The 25304-nt window shown below is 37.5% G+C and overlaps 2 protein-coding genes across 10 annotated transcripts; one reads left to right on the top strand and one right to left on the bottom strand.

Moving 5' to 3' along the window:
- Positions 1-2971: 2971 nt before the first annotated feature.
- On the top strand, positions 2972-8418 carry LOC146382642 (beta-1,3-galactosyl-O-glycosyl-glycoprotein beta-1,6-N-acetylglucosaminyltransferase 3-like). 4 transcript variants are annotated; one of them, XM_084933454.1, is made up of 3 exons: positions 2972-3626; positions 4358-4406; positions 6544-8418. In XM_084933454.1, exons 2-3 carry the CDS (start codon positions 4365-4367, stop codon positions 7726-7728), a joined length of 1227 nt encoding a protein of 408 aa, XP_084789580.1. In that variant the 5' UTR covers positions 2972-3626; positions 4358-4364; the 3' UTR covers positions 7729-8418. The 4 variants fall into 4 exon arrangements, with proteins under 4 accessions (XP_084789580.1, XP_084789577.1, XP_084789579.1 ...); XM_084933451.1 differs by having other exon boundaries at positions 2972-3371; positions 3450-8418; XM_084933453.1 differs by having other exon boundaries at positions 2972-4406.
- A 390-nt stretch (positions 8419-8808) lies between these two features.
- bnip2 (BCL2 interacting protein 2) lies at positions 8809-21572 on the bottom strand. 6 transcript variants are annotated; one of them, XM_084933450.1, is made up of 12 exons: positions 20491-21571; positions 17566-17661; positions 17378-17445; positions 14360-14536; positions 12748-12930; positions 12058-12160; positions 11852-11983; positions 11639-11725; positions 11451-11549; positions 10859-10894; positions 10245-10272; positions 8809-9594 (listed from the first exon to the last, which is right to left on the bottom strand). In XM_084933450.1, exons 1-11 carry the CDS (start codon positions 20853-20855, stop codon positions 10260-10262), a joined length of 1359 nt encoding a protein of 452 aa, XP_084789576.1. In that variant the 5' UTR covers positions 20856-21571; the 3' UTR covers positions 8809-9594; positions 10245-10259. The 6 variants fall into 6 exon arrangements, 5 of the variants coding, with proteins under 5 accessions (XP_084789576.1, XP_084789575.1, XP_084789572.1 ...); XR_014800668.1 differs by having other exon boundaries at positions 10245-10894; positions 20491-21572; XM_084933449.1 differs by having other exon boundaries at positions 8809-10272.
- Positions 21573-25304: the final 3732 nt, after the last annotated feature.

Genomic DNA, 25304 nt, shown 5'->3' with positions numbered 1-25304 from the left:
AGCAGCATTAACAACTGAGCAATGAGTTAATCTTTCTCAAAATATTGAGAAACATCTAAAATGTGAGTCATGTAACATCTAAAAGCCTGTGGTTGTTACTGTGCTATTGTTTGCTAGATTGACATAAAATGTTTTGGGGGGGTTTATTTTTGCCTTTAGTGATTAAAAAGATGATAAGAATGTTGGGAGGTGTTGTAACAAAGCAAAGGGGTCTAATGCCTTGCTCTTTCTACAACAGAAGATCTATTTGTGTGTATGGAGCGGGTGACCTCCCATGGCTCCTGAAACAACACCACCTGTTTGCAAATAAGTTTGATCCAGAGGTTGATGATGTTGCCATAAGGTGTCTGGAATCAGTGCTGCGTTTCAAAGCTTTAGGCCATGACCCACTGTCCACTCAGGAAGATGTGACCATTGTGTAATACTTACAATGATTTAAAAGTGTCATTCATTATAAGTGAAGTTTGCGTTGTTTGTTGTAAGTAGAAAGTCCTTTCTAAGTTACACCCGTAGAAGATCCTAAAACAAACAACTGCATTATACCCGCTCTTCTTGGTAATGTTATCTGATTGCATTTAACACTACTCTGTCAGCGGCATTAGTAGTGTTGATGCTCAACTATGCAACAGGCAAAACAGTCTCGGATTTGTTTTTAGGTTTTCCACACCTTAGTTTTAGATATTTCCTTATGTAATGAAACAGTGCAGCCTCTCACCATTTCGTCGAACTGTAACCTGCACTGAAGACAAAGTCACCTGTGCGGCAGTCCCCTTCAAACAAGGGTGTGTATTTTACAAAGGGTCGTATGTTAAGAAATCTTTTTCTTACCTTGATGGTTTTGTTCCTTTCTTTTGCTCTTTGGACATTTGGCTCTGAACAGTCATCGTCTGATCTGCAAATACCTCCTCAGTTCTCAGCTGATCTGCCTGGTTGTTCGACTATTATCGCTGGTGATGTGAAAGGTAAGGAAGGTGAATTAGAAAGGCTTCTGTCATCCAGGAAAAAGAAGAATGTTTTTTCTGAGGATTTCTACATTAATGCAACAGTGAACTGTCAAGCTTACATTGAAGAAAGAGGTTTCATCACAGTTCCTCTCAGTGAGGAAGAGAAAGATTTCCCCATTGCATATTCCATGGTGATCCATGACAAAATTGAGATGTTTGAGCGGCTTCTACGAGCTGTTTATGCTCCTCAGAACATTTACTGTGTACACGTGGACCAGAAATCTCTGACCCTCTGACTGCAGGTTTTCCCGAATCGTATAAACTCGTCGCATATTAATAATCAAGGAACTGGCCTCCCAGCCCATTGTTCCTTCAGTGGTGCTAATTTCAGTCATTATGCAATGTACTGTTTATAAGATTGGGGAAACCTGCTGAGACCAGCGGAGGTCACGCTGAACAACGGCAGGACGTTTAAGCTTGATCAGCTGTTGTTAGCATTTATTTAATATTAATTTCTAGTATCAGCTGATGTTCGGTGGAGCCACAGCTGTAAAAGCTGCTGGTCATGATATCGGTTGGTGTATGTGGTGAGAGGGAAACATGAAGATGAAACCAGGAGATGTCCTTACTGAATCAGTGTTTGTGTGTACAGAGAGACAGCCAGGTTCACAATGGATATAAGAAAGTTTTTTTCAAAAAAAGGAGCCACATTCAGGTAAACTTGTAAAATCAAATGATCCGTGAATCAGCAATAATGTTCGATCAGTGTTTCAATATTTATATCTTTTATTAGATATACATGTGGTTTGGTTATTTGCCTTTGGGTTGAAAGTACACTGAGAGAGGACTTTTTGTTAGTGATCTTAATAGTATTTTTTTCATATTAATTTAATTTTTCATCTAATTGTATATAATCTATTTGTGTAAGATTGTCAGTCCAAAGAGGGAGAGAGGAAAGAGGGGAACATGAGGAGAAAGTACAAGGTCAGGAAGCACCAGGTAAGAAGACAGACAGGGAACAGTGACAGGCACAACAGAAACTGTTAAACTGACAAAGAGAAAAAACCTGTTAAACTGACAAAGAGAAAAAACCTGATTTTACTCATACAGTCTGGAAGTTGTTTTCTCCCTATATTAAACCTGCTATGCAGAATCTGCAAAACCAACATAACATTATCATTGATTGGGGAGATTAAAATTAATGATATATTTTTATGTGGTTCAGCCACAACTCTACTTAAACCTCAGCCAGTAATAGGTAGGCCAACCTTTGGACCGTCCAGTTGTCTGTATGACTGCCGCAGTACGTACATCACATTTGCACACTATCAGAAAGTGCCAAACAGCCCTGGTGGAGTGAGGAGCTGTAGAGAGAAGCAGAGTGCTCTGTTTCTATTCTAAAAATGTTTTAAGCTTGTTTCAAAAGATTCTGTACTGCAGCTTTAAATGTTTTCCAAAAGCACACATACACTTATCAGTGTTTCTCAAACTTTTTACAGTGTGTACCACCTGATAAAATGTCAAGCTCTCCCAAGTACCACTATGAATGTATGAAACTCATAAATCTTACAACACAAAATTAGAATTATTAAATTAGTAAAATTAGTATCTGCAGTAAAGATTTTTTCATACATTTTATACATTCTACCACAGGCAAAGTTGCCTCACTTTTCATAGTTTTTTATTAATATTTTGTAATAATTTATTTGTAATAATTTATTCTGTTTTGGGAGTGTTTTTTTTTATGTATCCAAAAAATGCAGTCAGTTTACTTTTTACTCACTATGAGCATCATTCATTATTCTCCCCCAGTAATTAAGGTTAGGATATGTATTTTTTTTTATTCCAATTCATTCTTCTTTTGCAGCATTTAAATAACCTTTATCAGATTTGATGGTTTTGCTACAGACTTTTCAAAAAAGTGTTTTGCATTTCTTCCACAAATGTGGGGATTAAATTGTGTTTAAATGTACAAAACAGTGATGTCATGTTTTGTGACGAGGACCCAGGCACAGAGAGTAGGGATGGGTATCGAAAACCGGTTCTTGTTGAGAACCGGTTCCCACTGTTTCAATTCCTTGGAATTGTTTGCCATTTTTGCAAACGATTCCCTTCTCGATTCCAGTTTCCCCGAATGACGTCACCACGTTGCGGAGCGTCATTTACCTGGCAGGAAACATGGCGGCTCAAACGCTCAAAAGTTTGGTTATACTTTTCGAGAACGGATGACAACAGGGCAACTTGCAATACTTGCAAAGTAGATATTTCATTTAAGGGAGGAAACACTACGAATATGCAAAAGAATTTGCTCACAAAACACGCGATAACCTTAAATGAATGTCGTGTTTTTAATTCCGCTCCGGACTCGTGAATCTCAACCCAGCAGCAGTGGTAACATTTGCACGTCCTCTCCCGTTAATGCGGCAGGTAAATAATCAACTAACAGTGCATATTATGTTAGCGCGATCTGCCTTATTACAAAACCTGCTATTACTGTGCATTTAGGTGACCATGATGAGAGAGACAGACAGAGTCTGGCTGGCTCAGATGCTGGCAGTTCTCGCTGCAGTCTACCGGTAGAGTCTCCTTTCAGGCCAGGATAGACGAATGTCACCGAGCAGTGACTAAGTTTGTGGTAAAAGGCTTGCACCTATTTGCCACGGCAGATGCCCCCGATTTTCGGTAAGTGAATGTGTTTAATTGTAGGCAGGGACATTACTGGATATTCTTGTGTAATTGCTACAGAATAATTTATGTTATACTTTGTTATTGCTACAGAAGAATATTTATTTTATTATTTTACATTTACAATTTTTTTTCCTGGGGACCCTGTGACACCCCATTGAAGAGCCATAGGCTGGATCTCTTAAGATCTCACTGTTGGGTTTGTAAGGCCATGTTACTCCTAAATTTCTATCTTGTTCAAAGAGAAGATATAAAACAAAGTTCTAAGCTAATCGACCTTAGTGTTCTCCTTTTTTTAAAAAGAATCGATAAGAGAATCGATAAAGAATCGAATCGTTAAACAGAATCGAAAATGGAATTGGAATCGTGAAAATCTTATCAATACCCATCCCTAATTGAGTAATACTTACAATGATTTAAAAGTGTAATTTGTGATATTCGAGTTGTTTAAGTAAATATCATGGCATTGATATGTAGTTTTTGAGATTTAAATAAATTATTATAAAGATTTATATTAAGAATTTTTTCATTGCCTTTAATAAATAGTGAGGTGACGAGGAAACAGGAAGGCAGAGAAATGGAGTTACATGAAGCAAGGGTCCAAAAGCCATGCAGCATAAATAATTGAGCTATTGAGAAACATCGACTAAAATATCAGTCATGTAATATGTAAAAGCCTGTGGTTGTTACTGTGCCATTGTTTTCTTGAGTTTTTTTTTTTATTTTAGGATCAAAATGTTAATGCCTCAGATGCATCTAGAGCTCACCCTAACTGAGGTATGTATCATGGATCCTCAGTATCAAGATGGACAAGTATTCAAAGTTAAAATGGTTAATGATCAAAAGAGAATGAAGAGTTAATTTGTTTTGGTAGGTTTCTTTCGACTTAAGGTGAATATTTCTTCTATGAGGTGCCCGTATCTGTACAGTATATTACAATTTCTTAGACCACGTGAGTAATGTCTGAAAAGTAGGGCTGCCACAAACGATTATTTTGATAGTCGACTAGTCACCGATTATTTTTGCGATTAGTCGACTAATCAAATCCATTGGACGTAAAACGTACAGTTTATTGCACCAGCAGCATCTGCTCTTATATAACTATCATTAGCTTACAGCTTTAAGTGTTTAAGGTCTGTGCTAACTAAAAATAAAGACAAGATGATAGTTTATTAAATTTTAATGAAATTTGCAGATTGTTTCGGTGAAGTTTAATAAACTCCTTGCTATCTAAAATATAACAGGACACCGGAGTAAATTCTCGAGCATCTCACACTTCTGATAATCAGCTGTCTGCTTGAAGTTTATTCAGCTGTGTAAAAACTATAACTTTAATCTCAGCCAAACCGATTTACTCAGGAACAAATAAAATACTAAAAAAAAAGCCAAACAATAACATATTTAAGTTATCTAAGTGACTTATATATGTTTAACCTGAGTAGCGAAAGACAGCGGTGGGTTTGGAAACGATTTGCCGGGAGTCCGGTGTTCTCACGGCTCTAGTGAGCCTTGCCCCCGGCTAGCTATCGAGCTAGTGGGTAACAGACGTCTCCGAAAACGTCGGAGCGCTTTTGAAAATATGTGGTGTCTTGATAAACTGAGCAGATATTTGAGGTTTACACAGCTACATTCTCACCTGAAAATATGTTAAACGTTTATTTTGTGACCCAGAAAGAATAATAAGAGTAATATTAAAACTAACTAGCTGCCGCCATTGTTGGAAACTGAGCTGGGCTGCGCTATGAATTCTGGGACACAGCTACTTCTTCTTCGGGGTTTAACGGCAGCTGGCATCCTTGTACATGCAGTGCTGCCATCTTCTGTTTCAGTCCGTTATTACACTCTTAAATCCTACTACTTATTCCTGCGTCTTTTGGGATCTTACAAAGCTTCAAACGAAGCATCGACTATTAAATCAGTCGTCGACGATTTTAATAGTCGACGTAATCGTGACTAGTCGACTAATCGTGGCAGCCCTACTGAAAAGTTACAAGTTTGTGTGAATGTATATATTTTTTTCAACCTGATATTAAATTTGTAAGTGAAACTTGCATGATTTATTGTAAATAGAAATAAAATCTTTTCTAACTGATGCAATCAGTACACCTTGAAACACACCAGCGTGTTATAAACTATCATCCAGAAAATATCATCTGTTTGAATTTGCACTGGTGTATCAGTGACATCAGCACTACTGATGCTGTAAGTAATAGAGAGATATTTTTTAATGCGTATCTGCTCATTAGATTGTTTTATGTAAAAAGAAGGCCAGCTTTGAGACTAGGTCACAGGCTGACAAGAAACTGCATGTTTTTTGTAGAGAAACTAAGTTCAGACAGGTTGCCCTGGCAGCAGACCTTAGAAAGGGGAAGTTATTGCAAGCTGCACATGAAGTTTTAGTGCACAGGCATATTAATAGATAAGACACAGAAAAGAGGAACTTTGCCATATGAGGAATGTTGGTATCAAAACTGTGTGACGTGTAAAGTACCAAAATAATATATGAGACAGTTTATGATTCTAATGTTAGAGATCCTGCAACTGGCGTTTGGGCTGTGCAGGGGTCTCTCTCTTCCGGAAGATGATTGAATAAAAAGAAATATAAATGTTTTAACACACTATGAGTTGGTTTTCTCTGTTCTATCATGGGGACAAAAGAATCAGGGTTAATAGATGTAATAGGCATAACCTCCCAGGTAATGTTTTTGTCTCCGCCTTAGCTTGACACACCTCCCCACGGTGCAGCCTCTCACCATTTAGTCAAACTGTAACCTGCAAGACAAAGTCACCTGTGCGGCAGTCCCCTTCAAACAAGGATATGTGTTTTAAGAAGCATTGTATGTTAAGAGCTCTTTTTCTTATCTTGATGGTTTTGTTCCTTTCTTTCGCTCTTTGGACATTTGGCTCTGAACAGTCATCGCCTGAGCTGCAAATACCTCCTCAGTTCTCAGCTGATCTGCCTGGTTGTTCGACTATTATCACTGGTGATGTGAAAGGTAAGGAAGGTGAATTAGAAAGGCTTCTGTCATCCAGGAAAAAGAAGAATGTTTTTTCTGAGGACTTCTACATTAATGCAACAGTGAACTGTCAAGCTTACATTGAAAAAAGAGGTTTCATCACAGCTCCTCTCAGTGAGGAAGAGAAAGATTTCCCCATTGCATACTCCATGGTGATTCATGACAAGATTGAGATGTTTGAGCGGCTTCTACGAGCTGTTTATGCTCCTCAGAACATTTACTGTGTACACGTGGACCAGAAATCCTCTGCAACATTCATGAAGGCTGTGGCTGCGATAGTTTCATGCTTTCCCAATGTGTTTGTAGCCAGTAAATTAGAAAGAGTGGTATATGCCTCGTGGTTCAGAGTACAGGCAGATCTGAATTGCATGAAAGATCTGCTAAATACTCACATCAACTGGAGGTACCTGCTTAACACCTGTGGGACAGACTTCCCCATCAAAACAAACAGAGAGATGGTGAGGGCACTGAAGCTTCTCAATGGGAGGAACAGCATGGAGTCCGAGGTGACTTCTGGCTACAAGAAAGGTCGTTGGCAGTATCACCACAATATCACAAACAGTGTTATCAACACAAATGTGAGGAAAAGTGACCCACCAATCAGCATCCCCATGTTCTCAGGAAATGCCTACTTTGTGGTCACAAGAGCTTTTGTGGAACATGTGATGGAGGACAGAGAGGTTCAGAAGTTTCTGGAGTGGGAGAAGGACACATACAGCCCTGATGAGCACTTGTGGGCCACCCTGCAGAGGATGCCCTCTGTTCCTGGGTCAATGCCCCAAAATGGGAAGTATGACATGTCAGACACGCTAGCTTTGGCTCGGGCAGTGAAGTGGTCATCTTCAGCAGGAGATATGAATAAGGGAGCCCCATATTACCCATGCACTGGTGTTTACAGAAGAGCTGTTTGTGTGTATGGAGCGGGTGACCTCCCATGGCTCCTGAAACAACACCACCTGTTTGCAAATAAGTTTGATCCAGAGGTTGATGATGTTGCCATAAGGTGTCTGGAATCAGTGCTGCGTTTCAAAGCTTTAGGCCATGACCCACTGTCCACTCAGGAAGATGTGACCATTGAGTAATACTTACAATGATTTAAAAGTGTAATTTGTGATATTTGAGTTATTTAAGTAAATATCATAGCATTGATATGCAGTTTTTGAGATTTAAATAACTTATTATAAAGATTTATATTAAGTTTTTTTGTTATTGGTTTTAGCAGAATGTGATTTGAGGAGATACCAGGAAGGCAGAGCGCTGGAGTGGTCACATAAAGCCAAGCAGCATTAACAACTGAGCAATGAGTTAATCTTTCTCAAAATATTGAGAAACATCTAAAATGTGAGTCATGTAACATCTAAAAGCCTGTGGTTGTTACTGTGCTATTGTTTGCTAGATTGACATAAAATGTTTTTGGGGGTTTTATTTTTGCCTTTAGTGATTAAAAAGATGATAAGAATGTTGGGAGGTGTTGTAACAAAGCAAAGGGGTCTAATGCCTTGCTCTTTCTACAACTATGGTGAATTAGATTTTTTCAGATCAGCAATAATTTATATTAAAATGTCAGTCACGTAAATGTAAAATCCCGTGGCTGTCACTGTTCCTTGTCATTTTTGTTACTTCTTTCAAGCCTTCTTGTCAAGCTGTCAATAGTTTCATGTCAGTGAAACCTGTAATTGCAGTGCCATCTAGTGGAGCTCAAGTATGGCAGAAGAGACATGCAAAGGTGAAAAACATTGCTTAAAGTATGTCTATTAAACTTTCACTACAGATCATTTGAAATTCAAATCTTTTCTTTTAAAGTGTATTGTCTTTGTATTGCATTTTTTTTTTTATTGCATTTAAACAGAGGTTTCTCTAATTTTGTCCTTGCAATTACTAGGTAGTTAACTCAGCTCACATTGTCTCAAGCAAAAGTTTTAACCTAACTGAAAGCACATTTACTGCAGAACTACTGCATTAGGCTACATTTGTATTTCCATATAGACAATTAATAGCTGATTGCACGTTGCCTTTTGTTTTTGTTCTTGTAAATTCTCATTTCCTGTTAAACATAGTTTTTGCGCAAAAACTATCTTGTTATTCCCGAAGATTTTGCATTACAAAAAAAAAAAAAAGATTTAAAACTAATAATAACAACAATAATAAAAGATACAAAGCAATCAGAATGGATCCATGGCTTTACTTTGAAGGAAATGAGAAAATAAAGACCTACATCCTTGGTTCAGATAGTTTCTTTCACAAGTGTTCACCCCCAACAAGCAAAAACAGTACATTCAAGTGAGGGGCCAAAAAAAAAAAAAAAAAAGAAGATAAAATAAAAACAAAGATTTCCTTTCCCCAGGCAGGATTTTAACAGAGAACATCAGCAGTGAACAGTGAACAAGATGCTATTAAACGTGTTCCATCCAATGCCACTCAGTGAGTCAGTGACCTAATACGCAGTTTAAAATCAGATCCATCATAAAAATATATTAATTTATTTCCTTTGACACCTTTTGAATATAAATATATAATTTTAAATGTAATAAAGTAGAACATGCATCAACCACTTGTAACAAGAGTGCCTCAAATAGTGTACATACACCAGTAGCTACAGGGAAACCAATGCGCTTAGTTTGACATGAGATACAGGAGTAAATAAAAAAGGATTAAAAAGTTTATGACAGCATGTGGACAAAGTGCCGCAGATCAAACTGGTTGACACAGAAATGCAGCACAAAAACAAAAACAAAAAAAGTTCCAACATGTAACAGGCAGCATCATGTCAAAAAGGCACTTTCTTGATGCAAAGAAGCCTCCAGTCCCATCACCCAGAAAACAAACATGAATGGCTGCAGTCCTCAACATTCTTCACCGTTCCTTTCCACGTCTCGAAGCGTGAGCCAGGTCACTCCGGGACAGTAGCAGCTGCGCTCTCCGTTTTGCCGTGCATGTCCTGATCGATTCTGCAGACAAGTTTAGTGGTCATTAAAACTGTACAAAATCTGTAACACTATCAAAATGGGATTTTTTGATGTCAGGATTATTTCTATACACAGGAATGTATAAAAATGATCAGACTCACTAGACCAGTTTGCCCCAAAAAAAAGAAAAAAATGAAAACGCTAAAATATATACAAATCCCAATTTGTATATATTGTATATACACATGTATATATTTTGTATACATGCAACTTCTTAAAATGTCTGATCAGTACAAAGATCAGTACCAGCTGTATCGTTAAAAGTTTTCTGTTTCCATTGAAAAGTGAAAAATTTCTACTTTGGCTTCTACTTTAGCAGTAAAAATACATTAAATATTGCCAGAAAAGCCTTTGTCTTGCTGAATACCATCTCTTCCTGAGTGGTCATTACTGAATCAACAATAAGCAGAATATTAAAACTGAAAGAGGTGGCAATTACCAAAAATCAGCGGGCAGCGGGTAAGCAGTGAGTCATGCAAAGAGCTGTGAGAATGAACAAACCGTGTGTTCAGTGAGAGCCAGTTACTAAACCATGTGAGGAGACGGCTGCAGTGCAACCAAAAACCCACAGTGACTAAGGCAAGCTACTTCCTTACTTGACCCCATTCATTTGTACACACGAACAAACTTACCAAACACCAACCTCCTCAAAATACGAGCCTGTTTTTCACAAGATAAATGCAAGTAAGTGCAACTTAATGCCCTGGCTTTTTTTTTACCTTAACAAGCAGCAACACATTCAGCTTCCTTGAAACCTTATCTTCATGTAGCTTGTGAAGTTATGACTTGTGACAGCAAGTATGAGCTGTGAGCAAGCACGCTCTGCGGCTTTAAAAAACAAACAAAACTATAAAGTGCTGAATACAATTTTAAGGTAGCTGATTTACTTTGAGGTAATAAATGTAAATGCAATAGTTTTTTGGGGATGATCTTCACAAAAGTGGCTCAGAAAATCTATTTAGCTGGTTAAATAATCACCAAGTCACCTATTTTTTGGAGACCAAAAAATGTACTCTCAATCTGTTAATTAGGAAGGTAAATCCTGAATCAAATCAGATGAACATGTGGGGCGTTGAAGAGGAAAGCTGTTGATTCGGGACAAGCAGTAACTGGAAATCATCCAACTATGAAAATGAAAGAAAGTTAGGTGTCTTGGTGCATTTCTGAAAGCCAACTCATCATTTCTCTGTTAGTTTTATGAAATGCAGAAGATGCGGAAGCTGACCCTGGGTGAAAGTGCATATACCTTTTACGGCTTTTCCTATTTTTTTCCTCGTCAAACCTTAAGAAGGGGGCAGGGAAATCGGGTTAGGCAGAAGAAGAAACACACAGCCGACAGCAACCACACATCCAAAAGAGAAAAACATTTTACTGAGTTTCACTGAGTCAAAATGAGTTATTTGTGCTGCCTTTTTAAATGCCGTGACGATACAAGATTTGTCACGTGCAGAGCCTCAAAGAAGAAGACAGCATGAGTAATTTGTAGTGCAGCTCAATAATTATGCATATTAGCAAAGAAATGAAGACTACGATATTTAACAGCAGCTTATAGAATACTTACAAAACAATAACCTAAGCTGTGTATACACTGGAAGCAATATGTAGTGACGTGGCAACGTTTTTGCTATTGTAACATGGGATCATGCATATATGATGATGATGATGATGATAATAATAATAGTAATGCTTATGGGCTTTGGGCAGACTGTATCTCCTGTATAATGACGCAGTGTGCACATTTAGGTCAGTGGGACACAGCTAACTTACGGCCTACCCTTGCCACGAGGAAAACCACTATAATGCAACACAGACATCAGTGCTACAAACACCATACTTACTGTTTGATACAATCTGGTATGGACACATACTCCATTGGAACCAGGTCAGCAAGGTCTGACAAGCTGTACACGTACTTGATTTTCTGACTAAATTTGGAGCTGTGAAAAAGAAATCAGAAACATTCAGAATAAAGAGATTACACCACGAATGTCTTTGACTTGTTATTACCTTTTTACATTACAGTTACCTTATGAAAGGTTTGGTGAGTGCCAGCAGGGTGCGAATGAACCAAGAGGGGTGTACGATTATCAAGGATTTCAGGTTCTTCCGTAGCCTGTACAGAAGAGTGAGGACAGGTGTTACCATCTGATGCTTATTTGTCTGAAGTGACCCAAATATCTATGTTCTCATATTGTCTGTCTTTTAAAAAACAGTTTTCCAAGTTGTGCAACTCACTCACCTCCTATCAATCTGCTGATAGCACTTTCTAAGCCAGCCAACAGTTGGCATCTTCTTACGAGAAGTCGCCCCGTTTAAATACACAATCATATAGTTCTCAGCAACCAAAAGCTCCAGTGTGCCAATGACGTACCTGAAACAAGAATATCGCATTTGACACAGCTCTCTAAAATGTGTGAAGGAACTAAATTTCAAATAAAAACTCACTTGAATAAATTCTCCATGATGTATCTGTAATTTGGCTGATTGCTCTCCGGCATAAAGCACACAGCAAACACAATTACGGCATTCAAACCGTCTCCATAGTAACCTGCAATGAGAGATTCAAACGCCACAAAGTCATTTTTAATATTTAAAAAAAAAAAAAAGGAATTAATACTGCGAATACACACAAGCTGATTTAATCATGTCAAACGTGTAATACAGTTTATTCATCCACTGCTGCTACCAAAGAACTGATCGGATAAAATATGAGCCAATCATAACATTGTTTTGGGTTTACTGTGTCTATAACATTAATTAGCATGCCATTTGTTCTTTGCTCTGGTGGGAGGAGCCAGACTATGGCTTTGATTGTGTCATCACTGGATTTAACCGTTAATGAAGTCATAATCTTGTGAATCAACGTTTTGTAAAAGTGTAACCTCTGTGATGAAAGTTTTTTAAGCCTCAAGCTGGGGCAGATATACCTAAGTGTCTTTGTTGTCAGATTTCACCGATGACTCTGTAAATGTAGTTTTCATGTCCTGGCTGCCGCTGAAATTAAGATTAGGAATCACTCATAATTTATTTAGAGAGGCCCTTAAAAATAATACTTCTAATAAGTACAGTGAGATGCTGCCAAATTGTATGTAAAGTTTCAACACTTGCTACTAGAGGTACTTCAATGGTACTGGCCTCCATGGCTGATGACTCTCTTGTAAGGTTCAATGGCCTTCATGTCCACTCTGTGTTCCTGGTCTCCAATACGAAGCATCTTCCAGCGTCGACTGTCTTCCCTCTCCTCTGAGGCCGAATACTCGTGAACTGACTCCACGCCTTTCTGTAGTAGTTCTGTGGGTTTTGGCTTAGGAAGATCATCTGAAGGAGAAGAGGCAAGTTAAACTAACAACTTGAATGCTGCAAACTTAGCACATGATTCAAATCAGATTCTTTTTGGTCAAATGTGATACAATTTTGAGATCACTCGATAATTCGTATTTTAACTTTCAAAGCATATGCACATTTATTTTCTTGCTTTAATCTTGTGTATCTTGAGGGATGTTCTTTCTCTGAATCAACACCAACATTCACATCCTCAATTCCATATGCCCACTTCACTTTTTCTGGGGAGAAAATTCATAATTTCCTGTGGGAAAGCAAAAGCAAAACACACTGCTACTGTAGAGTGCTGCATTTGCTCAAATGCCCAAGGATATCTGAGGATCGTTTGTAAGATTTACAGTATAGCTGCATGATGTGCAGAATGTCAAGTTCATCGTGATGCAGACATCAAGGAAAGTACTCACATGATCACATGATATCAAGCATGCAACAAGCAAATCAAAACTTATGAAACCGTGAGATTAAATCAAACGGACAAACTTGAGTGTGTTTTCTGTGAAGAGGACCAAAAATGTTCTTAATTTAATTTAATTCTAATTGTCTGGTCTCATGTCTTGTCTGATTTTGGAACAATATAACTTAATACAAGTTTAATTTAAGTTTTATGCTTAAGGCATTTACTCTTTTATTACTGTGTTAAGCAACTGTGGCAAATCAATTTTCGTGCAGAGATCAATGAAGTTTTCTTGTTCCAGTAGTTATTCTCTGAAATTTGAATGCTTTTAAATTGTGACTCACTGAATAACTGATAATCAAACAGGACAAAATGGCCAACAATTTCACCATTAAGTGATAACCTGCTATTGTTTACTCAAGCAGGAACAATTGAAAGAAAGGGGGAGAGGAATCAAATATATTAAGTAAAAATGAAAGGGTATGAAATATGGTGGGGAGGAACAAACCAAACCAAACCAAAAGAACAAAAATGGAAAAACAAAGAAAAAAAACTTGATTTGTTTGAAAAATAAAAGACAGCTGTCCAAAAGATCTTACCACAAGGAACAGAGAAACCTGTTGCTGGCCTGCAGCCTGTTTCCAGGCAGAGAATGGAAACAATTCTTCCAAGTGAAAAAGAGGAAGGCAGCAGTGTGGAAACAAAAAACAACAAAGCATATTTTAACCACACTGCAGGCAGTCAGCTGCCTAAGCAAACCTGTAAAAAATACAGGAAGAAAAAAAGCACATGGACGCAAGAACCCAGATATTAAAAAAAAAAAAAGGAAAAAAAAAAAGACCGGAGAACTTCTGTTTGTTGTGAAAATAACTTCCCAACTAGACCTCATCTAAAAGATGATGTGTAACATCTGCCTTTAAATAAGCAAAGTGAAACAATGAGGGTTAAAGGATAATACCAGAAGTACCAGACCAATATTTTTAATTATTTTTAATTATATAAAATTCCTACCTTCCCATTCAAATTCATTGCTGTTGTCCGAGGGCGTGTCCATGTCACTGAGGTCTAGCTCTGTGCTTTCATCCAGCTCGTCAGAGAGAAGAGAACCTTCACTGCGGTCAAGAGTGAGACTGATGTCTGGAGCTGCAAGTTTTTTCTTAGTCTTCTTGCCATGATTCACTGCGTAGCCTAGGGTAGGATGTCAAATCAATAATGATTATACGGTCTACTGTGAGAACAGCTTTTTGAAAGGTTCAAGCTTTTTCAGGTCAGAGGTAACACAGTGATTACATGTGGTGAGCAGTTCTTTTCTGGTGTGTCTCTTATTTAAGTAGGGATTGGAATCATGGGTTGGTAGGAAGAGGCATTTTAACCTATTGCATCGGCAGTATTCTTGTTGGTACTTAATGTGTGTGTGCATCATATGCTGTAATACTAAAAGCTTTGGAATAACCTTTTGCTGATAATAAACTCTTTAAATATCATTTTCAACAAAAAATGAATGCAGGGCTTTTAATTTTGACAGTATTTTTAATGTGCAGTCTTACCAGTTTTCCTTATAAAAGAAATTATAAAAACTTTCTACTGCTAATACCAAAAAAGATCTATTTTAAATTGGTATTTAAAGACAGAAACGGAAGAGCAAATTTAAGAATTTATGGAGGGAAAATATCCAAAAATAGTTAGAAATATGCACTAAAATATGCTATAAAAATTATTTTTTGAAACTGGCTCAGAGAAATTAGTCCATGTATTCATACTGGGGAAATGAAACTACTGTAATGCTCTATTTGGCAGATTATCCAAATCATCAGTAGCTTGTTCAGAATGCAGCCAAAACCTTCACACATACTTGTAAATTTGAACACATTACCCAAATTTTGAAGTGCCCCCAGTTCAGTACAGAATTTACTTTAAAATGCTTCTATTAGTTCATAAAGCCCTCAATGGTTTGGCTCAACAGTAGATCTCTGACTTCCTCAGTATCTATAACCCAATTAGACCTCTCAGGGCATCAGGTGCAGACATTTTAATGGTTCCAAACATCTTGGATATTTGGCACACAGAGCAGCAGATGCAGATGGGGATCGAATCACCAACTACCTGATTAGTAGGTTAGCCTGCTCTACCACCTGGCTGTAGCTCAGCACACAGTGTGTGTGAGTGTGTGTTACCTTGTATTTCTTTGTCAAGGTTTTTTTTTGTTTTCATCTTTTATGACATTGAGTTTACATGTCATGAAATGTGCTATATGTGCTATTAATCGACATTAATGATATTGTTTATATACTCATAACAAAAAGGAAATCTCTCTTCCAAATTTCTATAGCAATGAAAGCAGAACTGACAATGCCAGGGATAATGAGTACTAAAGTATTTAATTAGCTCCAGAGCCAGTTTAATACTGTGCTTTGGTACTTCACAGAGCTTGTTTATGAAAAAATACTTTTCAAATACTTTGAAGTTCAGCCAACACTAATGTGAAGCTTGGCTGCTATAGAAATTAAGTGACACTTTCAACATTACAGTCTTTTAAAATGGAAATTTTGGTTTCAGCAAACATCATTCCACTGCAGCTTGGCAAAGAAATATCACGGTATAATTTGAAGCATGTGCGGTAACGATATATATATCGCGATATATTCTTTTCTTCTGTATAACGTATTTTTACACACCATTGGGCACACTTAAAATCATTTAATTTTCTCAAAGATCGACAGTGTGCCTTATGTATGAATTCTGGTTGTGGTTACTGACCTCGAACCGATTTTATGTAGTACATGGCGTGCAGAAATCTGTCAAAAATGTTTCAGTACGACTTTGGTAAGCTATGAAGGCGCACCGCTTGATGGATTGCCGGAGCATTACGGCTGCCGTAGTGAGGAGCCTTGCGGAGTAATCTGGGTCCAAAACTCTGTCTGCTTCAGGTCCCAAAGTCAAACAAACACTGCGGCATCACTGAGAGTTAAAAACTGTCTAAATTCTTTCACCTTTAATAAAATGATCAGCGTTGCTGCTTTACCAGGTGTAATAATTACGTTTAACATCCAGGCATCCATAAAAACAGAATTTATTAAATTTAACAGAGTTAGAAGTTAGCAGGAAGTTAGCTCGCTAGTTTCCACCTAAACATGATATAGCATGTTCTGACTGAGAGATCTCTGAAAAAATTCAAACGTACAGCTCTGCTATCACTTCCAACATAAATGAAGACAGAAAACGAAACAGCAGTGACTTTGTAGGGTTACTGAAGTTGAGCTAGCTGGTATATAATGATGTGCTACGTGATCGCTAGCAAAACAGCTATGTTAGCATAACATTAGCACAGTGAAGCTGAAGGATGGCCGCTAACTTTTTTCCACTCGATAAAAGTTAAAATGAGGGTTTCTGGTGGTTAGGGACATATACAGTCACATGTCGGGATGCTTGGGCAAACTTCAGTCAGGAGAACAACTGAGATAATCCATTCACAATACGAGGTTAGTCATTAATATACTGCAACAACATGGGAATAGAGCAGCTGCGAGAGAATTCAGTAAAAATGAATCAATGGTACGGAAGTCTAGGAAGCGCAGTTTTTGGCTTTCCCCATATTCCAAAAGTGCTTAGTCTCTTTGCTATTACCGTCGCCCGGCATAATTTGCAGATGATATTGTTTGCAGCCGCTGCGATGCTTTCGACCAAAACAGGCGCAGCTTGATGACACCATCAACTAGCGCTATCGCAGTAAAGTCAAAATCTCTACCGTTGGCCAATTTTATATTGTTTCTACCGTATACCTTTTATACTGCCCACCCCTACCTGAGAGGATTTTGTACTAAAAAGACCACGTCAGAAATGACTCTTTTGATTTGTAAAACTCAGACTGCTCAGGCCTCAGTTTCAGCTGAATGCACATGAATGGAAGAGCAACCAGTATGTCTTTTAACTTCAATATGGCCATGTGCATTTTAAAATGCAAAAACTTTGTTCTTCAGTGTTCTGTTTTTGACTGTAGCAATGCAAAGAACAGTATTGTGTTTTCATTACCAGAGTTTCCTGCCTCAGAAGCTTCTGCGAAAAGCTCATCTTCAAGCTCCTCTTCCTCTGGGAGAGGCCTAAGATTCATACAAAAGATAATGATACATTCAGCAGAGTCACGGTTAATGGGACTTTGAAAAACCCAAACATGTGATGCAAAGCTATGAAGCATGATATAAGTGTGATTGAGACAGTACCGTGGAAAGTCCTCATCCTGCCACTCTTCCTTAAGTTCAACTCCTTCCATTCTGAGGCGGGCTTCTGTTGTGGCAACTGACTCTTGACGTTCAAGGCTGGGAATGAAAAGGGGAAAAAGGTTGAACAATCTGTTATGGTTAACAATCTCTAACTGCTCGATTGTTGTCTTGCACTTGAAAATGTATCAAGATCAGGAGGAGGGCAAGCGGAAATTATCTGTGAAATCCAAACGTGTAATTGGGCATCTTAAAACAATGACTTGTTTAGTCTTAAAATGATTAAGGGGAAAATGTAGACGCACTCCTGATGTGCTGAAAGTAAGGCAATTTTTGTCCTTGGGCTAATACATCATCAATTAAAATCTTCAAAAAGTCAGTGTATAATAGGTACACTTGGCTACACAAAAGCACATGAGCATACACTGTACAAATAAAGAAGGAAGAACATCTGCCATAATAACTGGATTTATTCGAAACAAATCAATTCGATTTTAAATTAATAAACTGACAAGGAATTTTACTTAAGCTATACTAATGCAAAAGGTACCCAACAAACCCAAAAAAACAAAACAGTCCTCTAATACTCAAAATGCTGCCAACTTACAGAATCAATATACGTTTACAGGTCTGTAAGTCCAAAATAAGGGTTGGCATTTTTGAGTAATTTTTGACCCCCAAGAACTGTAAGGAGGTGAAAAATATCTTTGACCCTTACAATGAAGGCGCCAGAGCCTGCAAGTATTGATTCACCCACCAATATTACTTATAACTGCAAAACTAAAATCTTCTTTACATATCACTACTATGCAGTGTCACATTCATGTTTATTAAAGGAAAAAAAATATCTAAAATATTGAACTCATAAAATAACTAACTATTGGTATTGATCCTAAAAATCATATATCTGTCAGGCTACATTTTCATTGCCAACAAAGTAGAGCAACTGTAAAGTGTGGGGTAAAAAGATTATGGAGATAAATGCATGTTTTTGGACTGTATATTCAATATTCTGGCTTTTAATGATTAAAGCAACCTAAAAGGAAGCTTATCCTCATTGCCTGTGTTTTCAATTAATAAAATGTCTTAACATGAGACAAAAGTAAACATATGAAAAAGATGCTTGAAAATCTCAGTTTCAGGTTGCAAGTGACAACTTAATCAGAACCATAGCTTCTTAAAAAGCTTACAAGCTTGTGCTAAGGGCTTAGTTTATAAACCGACTGCTCACCAGTGCAGACCAATGGTATCTGTATCCATGTTGTACCAAGCTCCCTTTGATGCATTAATCATATAGACTGCGGAATTTGTACTTCCAGACACAAAAACATTCTGGGCATTCAGTACTCAACATTTCATAATATGTCAGTTTAGCTGTCTACTTGTACATGGTGCTAATCCTCACATTACATCTGAAATCCAACTGCTACAGGAATGTAGTTTCCTGAGAGGGAACCATTGCAATCAATGCAAATGGAAGCATATAGAAAGAAATTAGCTACATTAAATAGTCAAAAGGAAAAGATGACAGAAATTTTAAAGGTGTAATTATTATACTGAGCACAATAGAGAACTGAATTAATATGGATATCAGTGGGGGATGGTTCAACTATGGAAAAACTTTAAAGATGCAATGCTAATTTGTTTAAATAAAGCTCAAGGCAAAAGTAAATGTGTTACCAGTTAAGAAGTCATTTTTCATATTCAGAATTTCAACATAAATGAAACAAATACAAGATTATTGTAAGATTATCATTCCATCTACATTTATTTTTGCTGTGTTTTTCTGTTTTAGTTATGTGAAGGGTTGAAGTCTGTTACCATTCTTTATAGCTCCCTCCAAGTTAAAATTCACAATACTTAGTTTAAAAATCTCTCAGAGGTGCAGAGCAAAGTGCACTAATGTCTGTAGAGAAGACTTTCAATTTCACATCTTAACAAGTTCAGAAGTTAGGCAAACCTTTGTAAATGACCAGTTTGGCTAAACTGAAACAGCTTTTTCTGAACTTAAGATCTGCAAAGTAATCTGATGGTCCTGAATTAGTTTTGGGATGGCTGGTTTCCAACAGTTTCTGGCAAGATGTTGAAGACAACTATTTTTAGAGCAAAGTACCAGTGCTACAAAGACATAGATGAACTCTGAGGTTAAATGATGACATTTTCGTAACTTAACTCCTGGACAAGCAATTTTCAAGATTACTGCAAAAAATGTAAAATAATAAATAAAAAACACACCTATAAGTACAATGTTTTAGAGTTTAAGTATCCACGCCATGTCAAGTTGCTTATTTTTTCCTGCATGAAAAAAACTTTACTGACAAATATCTAATAAGAGAAATGGAATGAAGACACAAGAGTGATTGGCTCCCAGTAAGCAATATTTATTGACAATAATAGTTAAGGATAGGTGGCTTGTCAATTCTGAAATCCATAGCTTTGACACATCTTTCTGCAGAGGATCGATGTTGTGCTAAAAAGTGACTCCTGATTTTTCCATGTTTCTTTTTTAATATGTAATATGAATTTTTAATGTCAATGAGACTTTCAACCTGAATAAATAAAAGGACATAAAAGTCACTCTTCCAAAAACTGATTTCAGCTTCTACCCTATGACAGGGATGCTTTTCTGGCTGAAAATGACTTCATTCATGAGAGACATGTCTGAGATATATTTCACAGACTGTAGGCCAATGATACGACGCTCTTTGGCACGCCACCGGAGCCTATCCCAACTGACACAGCGCCGTCAGACTACGCTATAACCAATACAAAGGCAGATAAACAAACAGTCACATGTACACCTAGGTCCACTTTAGAACCACCGACAAAACTATCGTTTGACTCTGGGAGAGACTAAACCATATCTGTGCTAATTTTCTCATAGTTTGCTTCTATGTAAGGAAAACACAAAAATGTCTAAATACACACCTTCCAGTGGCTCCAGCTGGTGAGCGTGGCTGGGGAACGCTCACCGGGGTAGAGCTTTTTCCTCGTTGCTTCTGCACATTGTCTGGAGTCTTCCTTTCTTGTGGCGTACCGCTTGTTTTGGTTAGACTGTCTTGAAACTCCTCTTCGCCCTTTTCTGCAGCAGAAGCTGTGCTATTTTGCAATTCGTCTGTTTCCTCGTCATCGCCTTCTCCCGATACACCGGATGATGACAGGCTGGAAGTCTGTCTGTTTCCCAAATCCTCAAGAGTCCTCCTGGGTGTGACAGTATCTGGGCTGCTATTGTTCAAATTCATATCACTTACACCCTTCAGCACCGCTTCACTCTCAATCACATCCGATGCCATAAGTTTCTCCGGTTGTCCCGGTGGTACAGCAGATCAGAGTTAAAGAGTCTGACCGTGAAATGCTTTAATCACCGTTCAGCTCCTTGACCAACTCAACCAGAAAGAAAAATCTGACTTACACAACTTCTTTGGAAGTTTGTGGCTAACAGGATAGCTCTCGTCTGCTGTACAGCTAGCCCAGAGACGTGGCGCTAGCAGCTAGCTATGCCAACTAACAGCATATCTCATTAACCAAACAGTGTCAAATATCACGCGAAGTCTACAGATAGTCACCTTTTCTAAACGCGTCACGGTGTTAACTCAAGAGTCCTAAAGAGTTCTAGCTTTGCAGAAGCATAGGTGCGCAGTTATCCTACTTATCAGTTTCCTTCCTTCCTTCCTCCAAATCCAGAGGGCTCTCCGGTGGACGTAACACATTCAGTCAGGCTAGCTTTGGGGTTAGCAAAGTTTAGCCACGACAAAACAAGCTTTGTATTCCAATTAACGCTGTCTATGAGCCAAAAAAGAAATAATTCGGCAGTTATCAACTACAGCTCAACGTAAAGACAGTCTTTTCTTGGACCCATGTTAAATACAAAGACTACTTCCTTTTAATTTGCCGACACACGAACCTCGGCAACTAAACGGCAGAAGTTAACCGTTTGCTAACAACGCCTTGCTCTATCATGGATATGCATACAGTTTATGGTCAGCGGAGTTGCCAGTTGTGTTTCCTGCAGATTCTTCGGCATAAACGACACAGTTCGTGGTCACGTGTGATTTATGCATTTATTTTTTGTGTGCAAGCACACAAAAGCACGCCAAATTTCATTAAAATGTCATTTTGGTGCACTGTAAGCTTTTCTTTTTACTGCCCTGCTGTGACCACGAGTAACATAATGATATTCTATTTTCAAAACTGAAACTTCTTTTTGAGTGTCCCGCATAAAATAAAGTTAGCAAAATTTAGATTAAAAAGTATGTAATAATAATGATAAAAAACAAAACAACGCAATATACCTAAAGAGTTAATCGCTCAGACTGCTCTGGTCCGTGGAAAACGAGCAAATCTGGCACCCCTAATAGCAACGGCCCTTCCATGAGCCGCAGAAGTGTCTACCCTAGCAAGCTTCACTGCCCTCTGCTGATACTGGAAACATACAAATGACAAGGTAGAGACTACACAGTCTGGTTCACACACGTCTCTAATCCAGCTCTGTTGTCCAAATTGTATTTTTTGCTTTCATCTTGCTACCCATTAGTGATTCGTGCAGCAGTGGGTTAAAGGTTAAAAACCGCAACGTGTTGATTTCGTCTAATGGTTTATACTAGGGATCGCACTGTTCTCTCTTATAGTGGGAAGTAACTGCTAGTTATTTGGTCAAGCCAAAGTATTTTTTTTTTCACTTTTTCTTTTTATTCACTTTATTTAATAAGCATTAATGACGCTGTGTCTGAAAAGGCAACACTGTAAAAAAGAGCTTGTGTTATGATTAGGGCAGTAACATTTATACCTAATCCAGCAAATAATCTCTTAGCTAATAAGGTTACACAAATAAGTAACTCTGAGCGCGATTCATTTTTAAAAAGATATGTAATCGGATTATAGTTACTTTGTCAGTGATTACTTGATTATCCTTTCAGTAATTATTTAAAATATGACTTTATTCATCATTACCAATGAAATAATGAAGCTGTTGAAGTGCATACTTGTAGCCTGTCTTGTATAGTAGGCCTCTGTTTTTGCAAGGCTAATTTGGTTTGACTAACTGTAAATGTTGAATATGCAAAGTTCTCCTGTTTGCATAGAAATACCGAAAAGAAAAGCATTATTGTGTAATGCTTTATCCATCTCTAACTTTGCAGTAATTACTTTCAAAGAAATTCTAAATTAATGGATTTAGTTATTAACTACATGAAATAATATCAGTTATGGTCATTAGCTGACTATTGCAAAGTAAACTGAACCAGTCCTGTGTATAATGCAATGGAATTGGTATTTTAGAAGCCCTGTCTGTTTTATCAGCTTTCTACCTGCAGCCTCCAGCCAAGAGATTTTGTGTGCACAAAATAATACTCAGTTTTGTATGTGAGAATGCAGAGTTGTCAGAAGTTTACATACACTCATCATGGCCATGAATATCATGGTAATTGGGGGCTTTAATGATTTCTTTGAACTCTTCTTTCTTTCAGGGTGGAATGATACAGTGCATATATTTAATGACTTTAAAAAACAAAAATTGGGTGCACAAGTTTGAATTTGAATTTATTTTACTCTTTCTTGGCAGAAGAGTTCATTTAAATTGGTTGGTTTCCTGGCACTGACCCAGCTTTCAAACATAGTCCACAAATTTTCAATAGAGTTTTGGTCAGAGCCTTGGAAAGGTCATTCCAGTTGCTTTATCCATTCCAAAACCGGCTTTGATGCATGCTTTGCAACAGTTGTTGATTTGAGATGAAGCTGAAGAATTTTCAGGTAGTCCTGCATTATTTCTTCCACTTTGTGCAATGTACCAGTACTACTGATAGCAAAACAATCCTAGAACATGATGATACCACCACCAAGTTTGACAGCTGGTTCAGTGTTATTAGGTTTGAAAGTTTCACTTTTATTGTGAAACTCAAACATAGCTCTTTACTGTGATCACATAGCTCAGTCTTTTTGGTCAGATAGTGTTTCTCCAGACTTTCCTCCAGAAGGCATTTGGCTTGTAAGGTGTTGATTTTGGAGCAGAGGCTCCCTTCTTGGTCAGCACCCTCACAGGCTTGAGTTTTGGTGGTTCTTGGGTTGTTCTTGAACATCCTAACCAATTTCCTCTTATCTGAGGGTGACAGTTTGGACACTTCTTCCAGATTTTGGCAAAGTGGTGACACATGAAAATAACCTACACTACACTTGTTTAAACTGATGATCTTGGAATCGGCAGTTGTTTAGAAATTGCCCCGAGACCTTTGCAGCTTATGCAAATCTACAATTTTCCTTCTTCACTGAGCTGCTTAAACGTTCCCTTTTAAAAAGTTTTGCTCAATCAAATTAGTGCTGTCAAAGAAATCCTTTTTATGATGAGAGGTGATGAGAAATTAGCAGTTGTAGTCAACTGTGATCACTAATGAGAACCTTCAGCACCATTTATTAAAAAAATAAATTAAAAATACAATTTAAAAAAATGAAGTTTATGTACATGTTAAGAGTCTGTATGTGTACTTTTGGCTGTGTGGATTAGAGAAAATCCAAACTAAATTCAAACCTGTGCACCCAGTATTTGTTTGTTAAAGTCATTAAAGATGCATGCTGTACAATCAGTTCACCTGGGGAAAAGATCAGTTCAAAGAAATCATTAAAAGATGGTATTGTATTTTTTTTTTTGTTAACATCATTAAAAAATGTAAAATTATAAAAACTGAAAAATATACAGCTCTATATAGCTCTAGCCTCAGTAACCAACATTTACCACTAGGTGGAGGCAAATGCTTACTTAAATGCTGTAGTTTAGGGGGACACCTTTATTGATTAAAATCTGAACTGTGCAACGTCCAAATTGGACAAAGTCTGAGATTTATTCAGAAGTAACTGGCAGCTGCAGCCACAATTACAAGGCCCTTTCCAAATTAAAAACAAATTAGGAAAGACATACGACTTGAGGAATAAATACATTACTGAACAGCATGTACATATTTTTTTAAATAGTTAATTTCAGTATGATATAATTTCAGTCACAGCTAGGGGTGGTTTTATTTACACGCATTGCTGGTCAGTTGGCTCTTTAGGAGCATATCAGCTACATCGGAAATAATATAATTTTTTTTTAGATATTTTATTCTTATAAGAAAAGAAAAGACAACTCTGAGTATAATATAACGATGCAGCCTGATTAATACCTCCTCTGTGTGCAGCGGATCATTCACTGTAATTTCTAATTAACACATTGCTATTTACTCTGCTGGATCATTAGGCCTCATCACAAAAGATAATCCAGTCAAATTGAGAGTTTATGCTTCCCTTTCACCTTCCAACATGGCACTACATGCTAATAAGGCAAGTTGAAATTGTCCAACAAATTAAGACAAATGTTGCCTGTTTAGCCAAGGAAAATATACTGAGCCAAGGAATACCAATTTATCTTAAATATTTATAAATGATGTGATGACTTTTTATTTTTAGTTAAGTGAATCCTGGAAATATTTTAGGAAATCCAAACAAAAGTGAGAAATATTTAAATAATTTGAAAATAAAATACTATCAAATGAGAAGGACATGAGACAGTAAACCCAGTGAAAGAGAAATGTTGTGGTTTTGTGTTGCACCGTTTTTTTTTTTGGTAAATCTCTTTCTTCAATATACAGTTAAGCACCAAGAAGCAGGCATTCAGAGTACAGCTGGTCCACTGTAGCCCAGCATTGGGTTTAAACAGTAAAATCTAAAACAGCATTGTCTGATGGATAATATGTCAGGATTAGTCCTCCTTTTAA

The sequence above is a fragment of the Perissodus microlepis genome, chromosome 7 (assembly GCF_051167445.1).
Source record: "Perissodus microlepis isolate ML-2025 ecotype Zambia chromosome 7, ASM5116744v1, whole genome shotgun sequence".
Classification (NCBI taxonomy): Eukaryota; Metazoa; Chordata; class Actinopteri; order Cichliformes; family Cichlidae; genus Perissodus; species Perissodus microlepis.
Note: the sequence above shows the minus strand (reverse complement) of the source record. Positions and strands in the feature narration are given on the sequence as shown.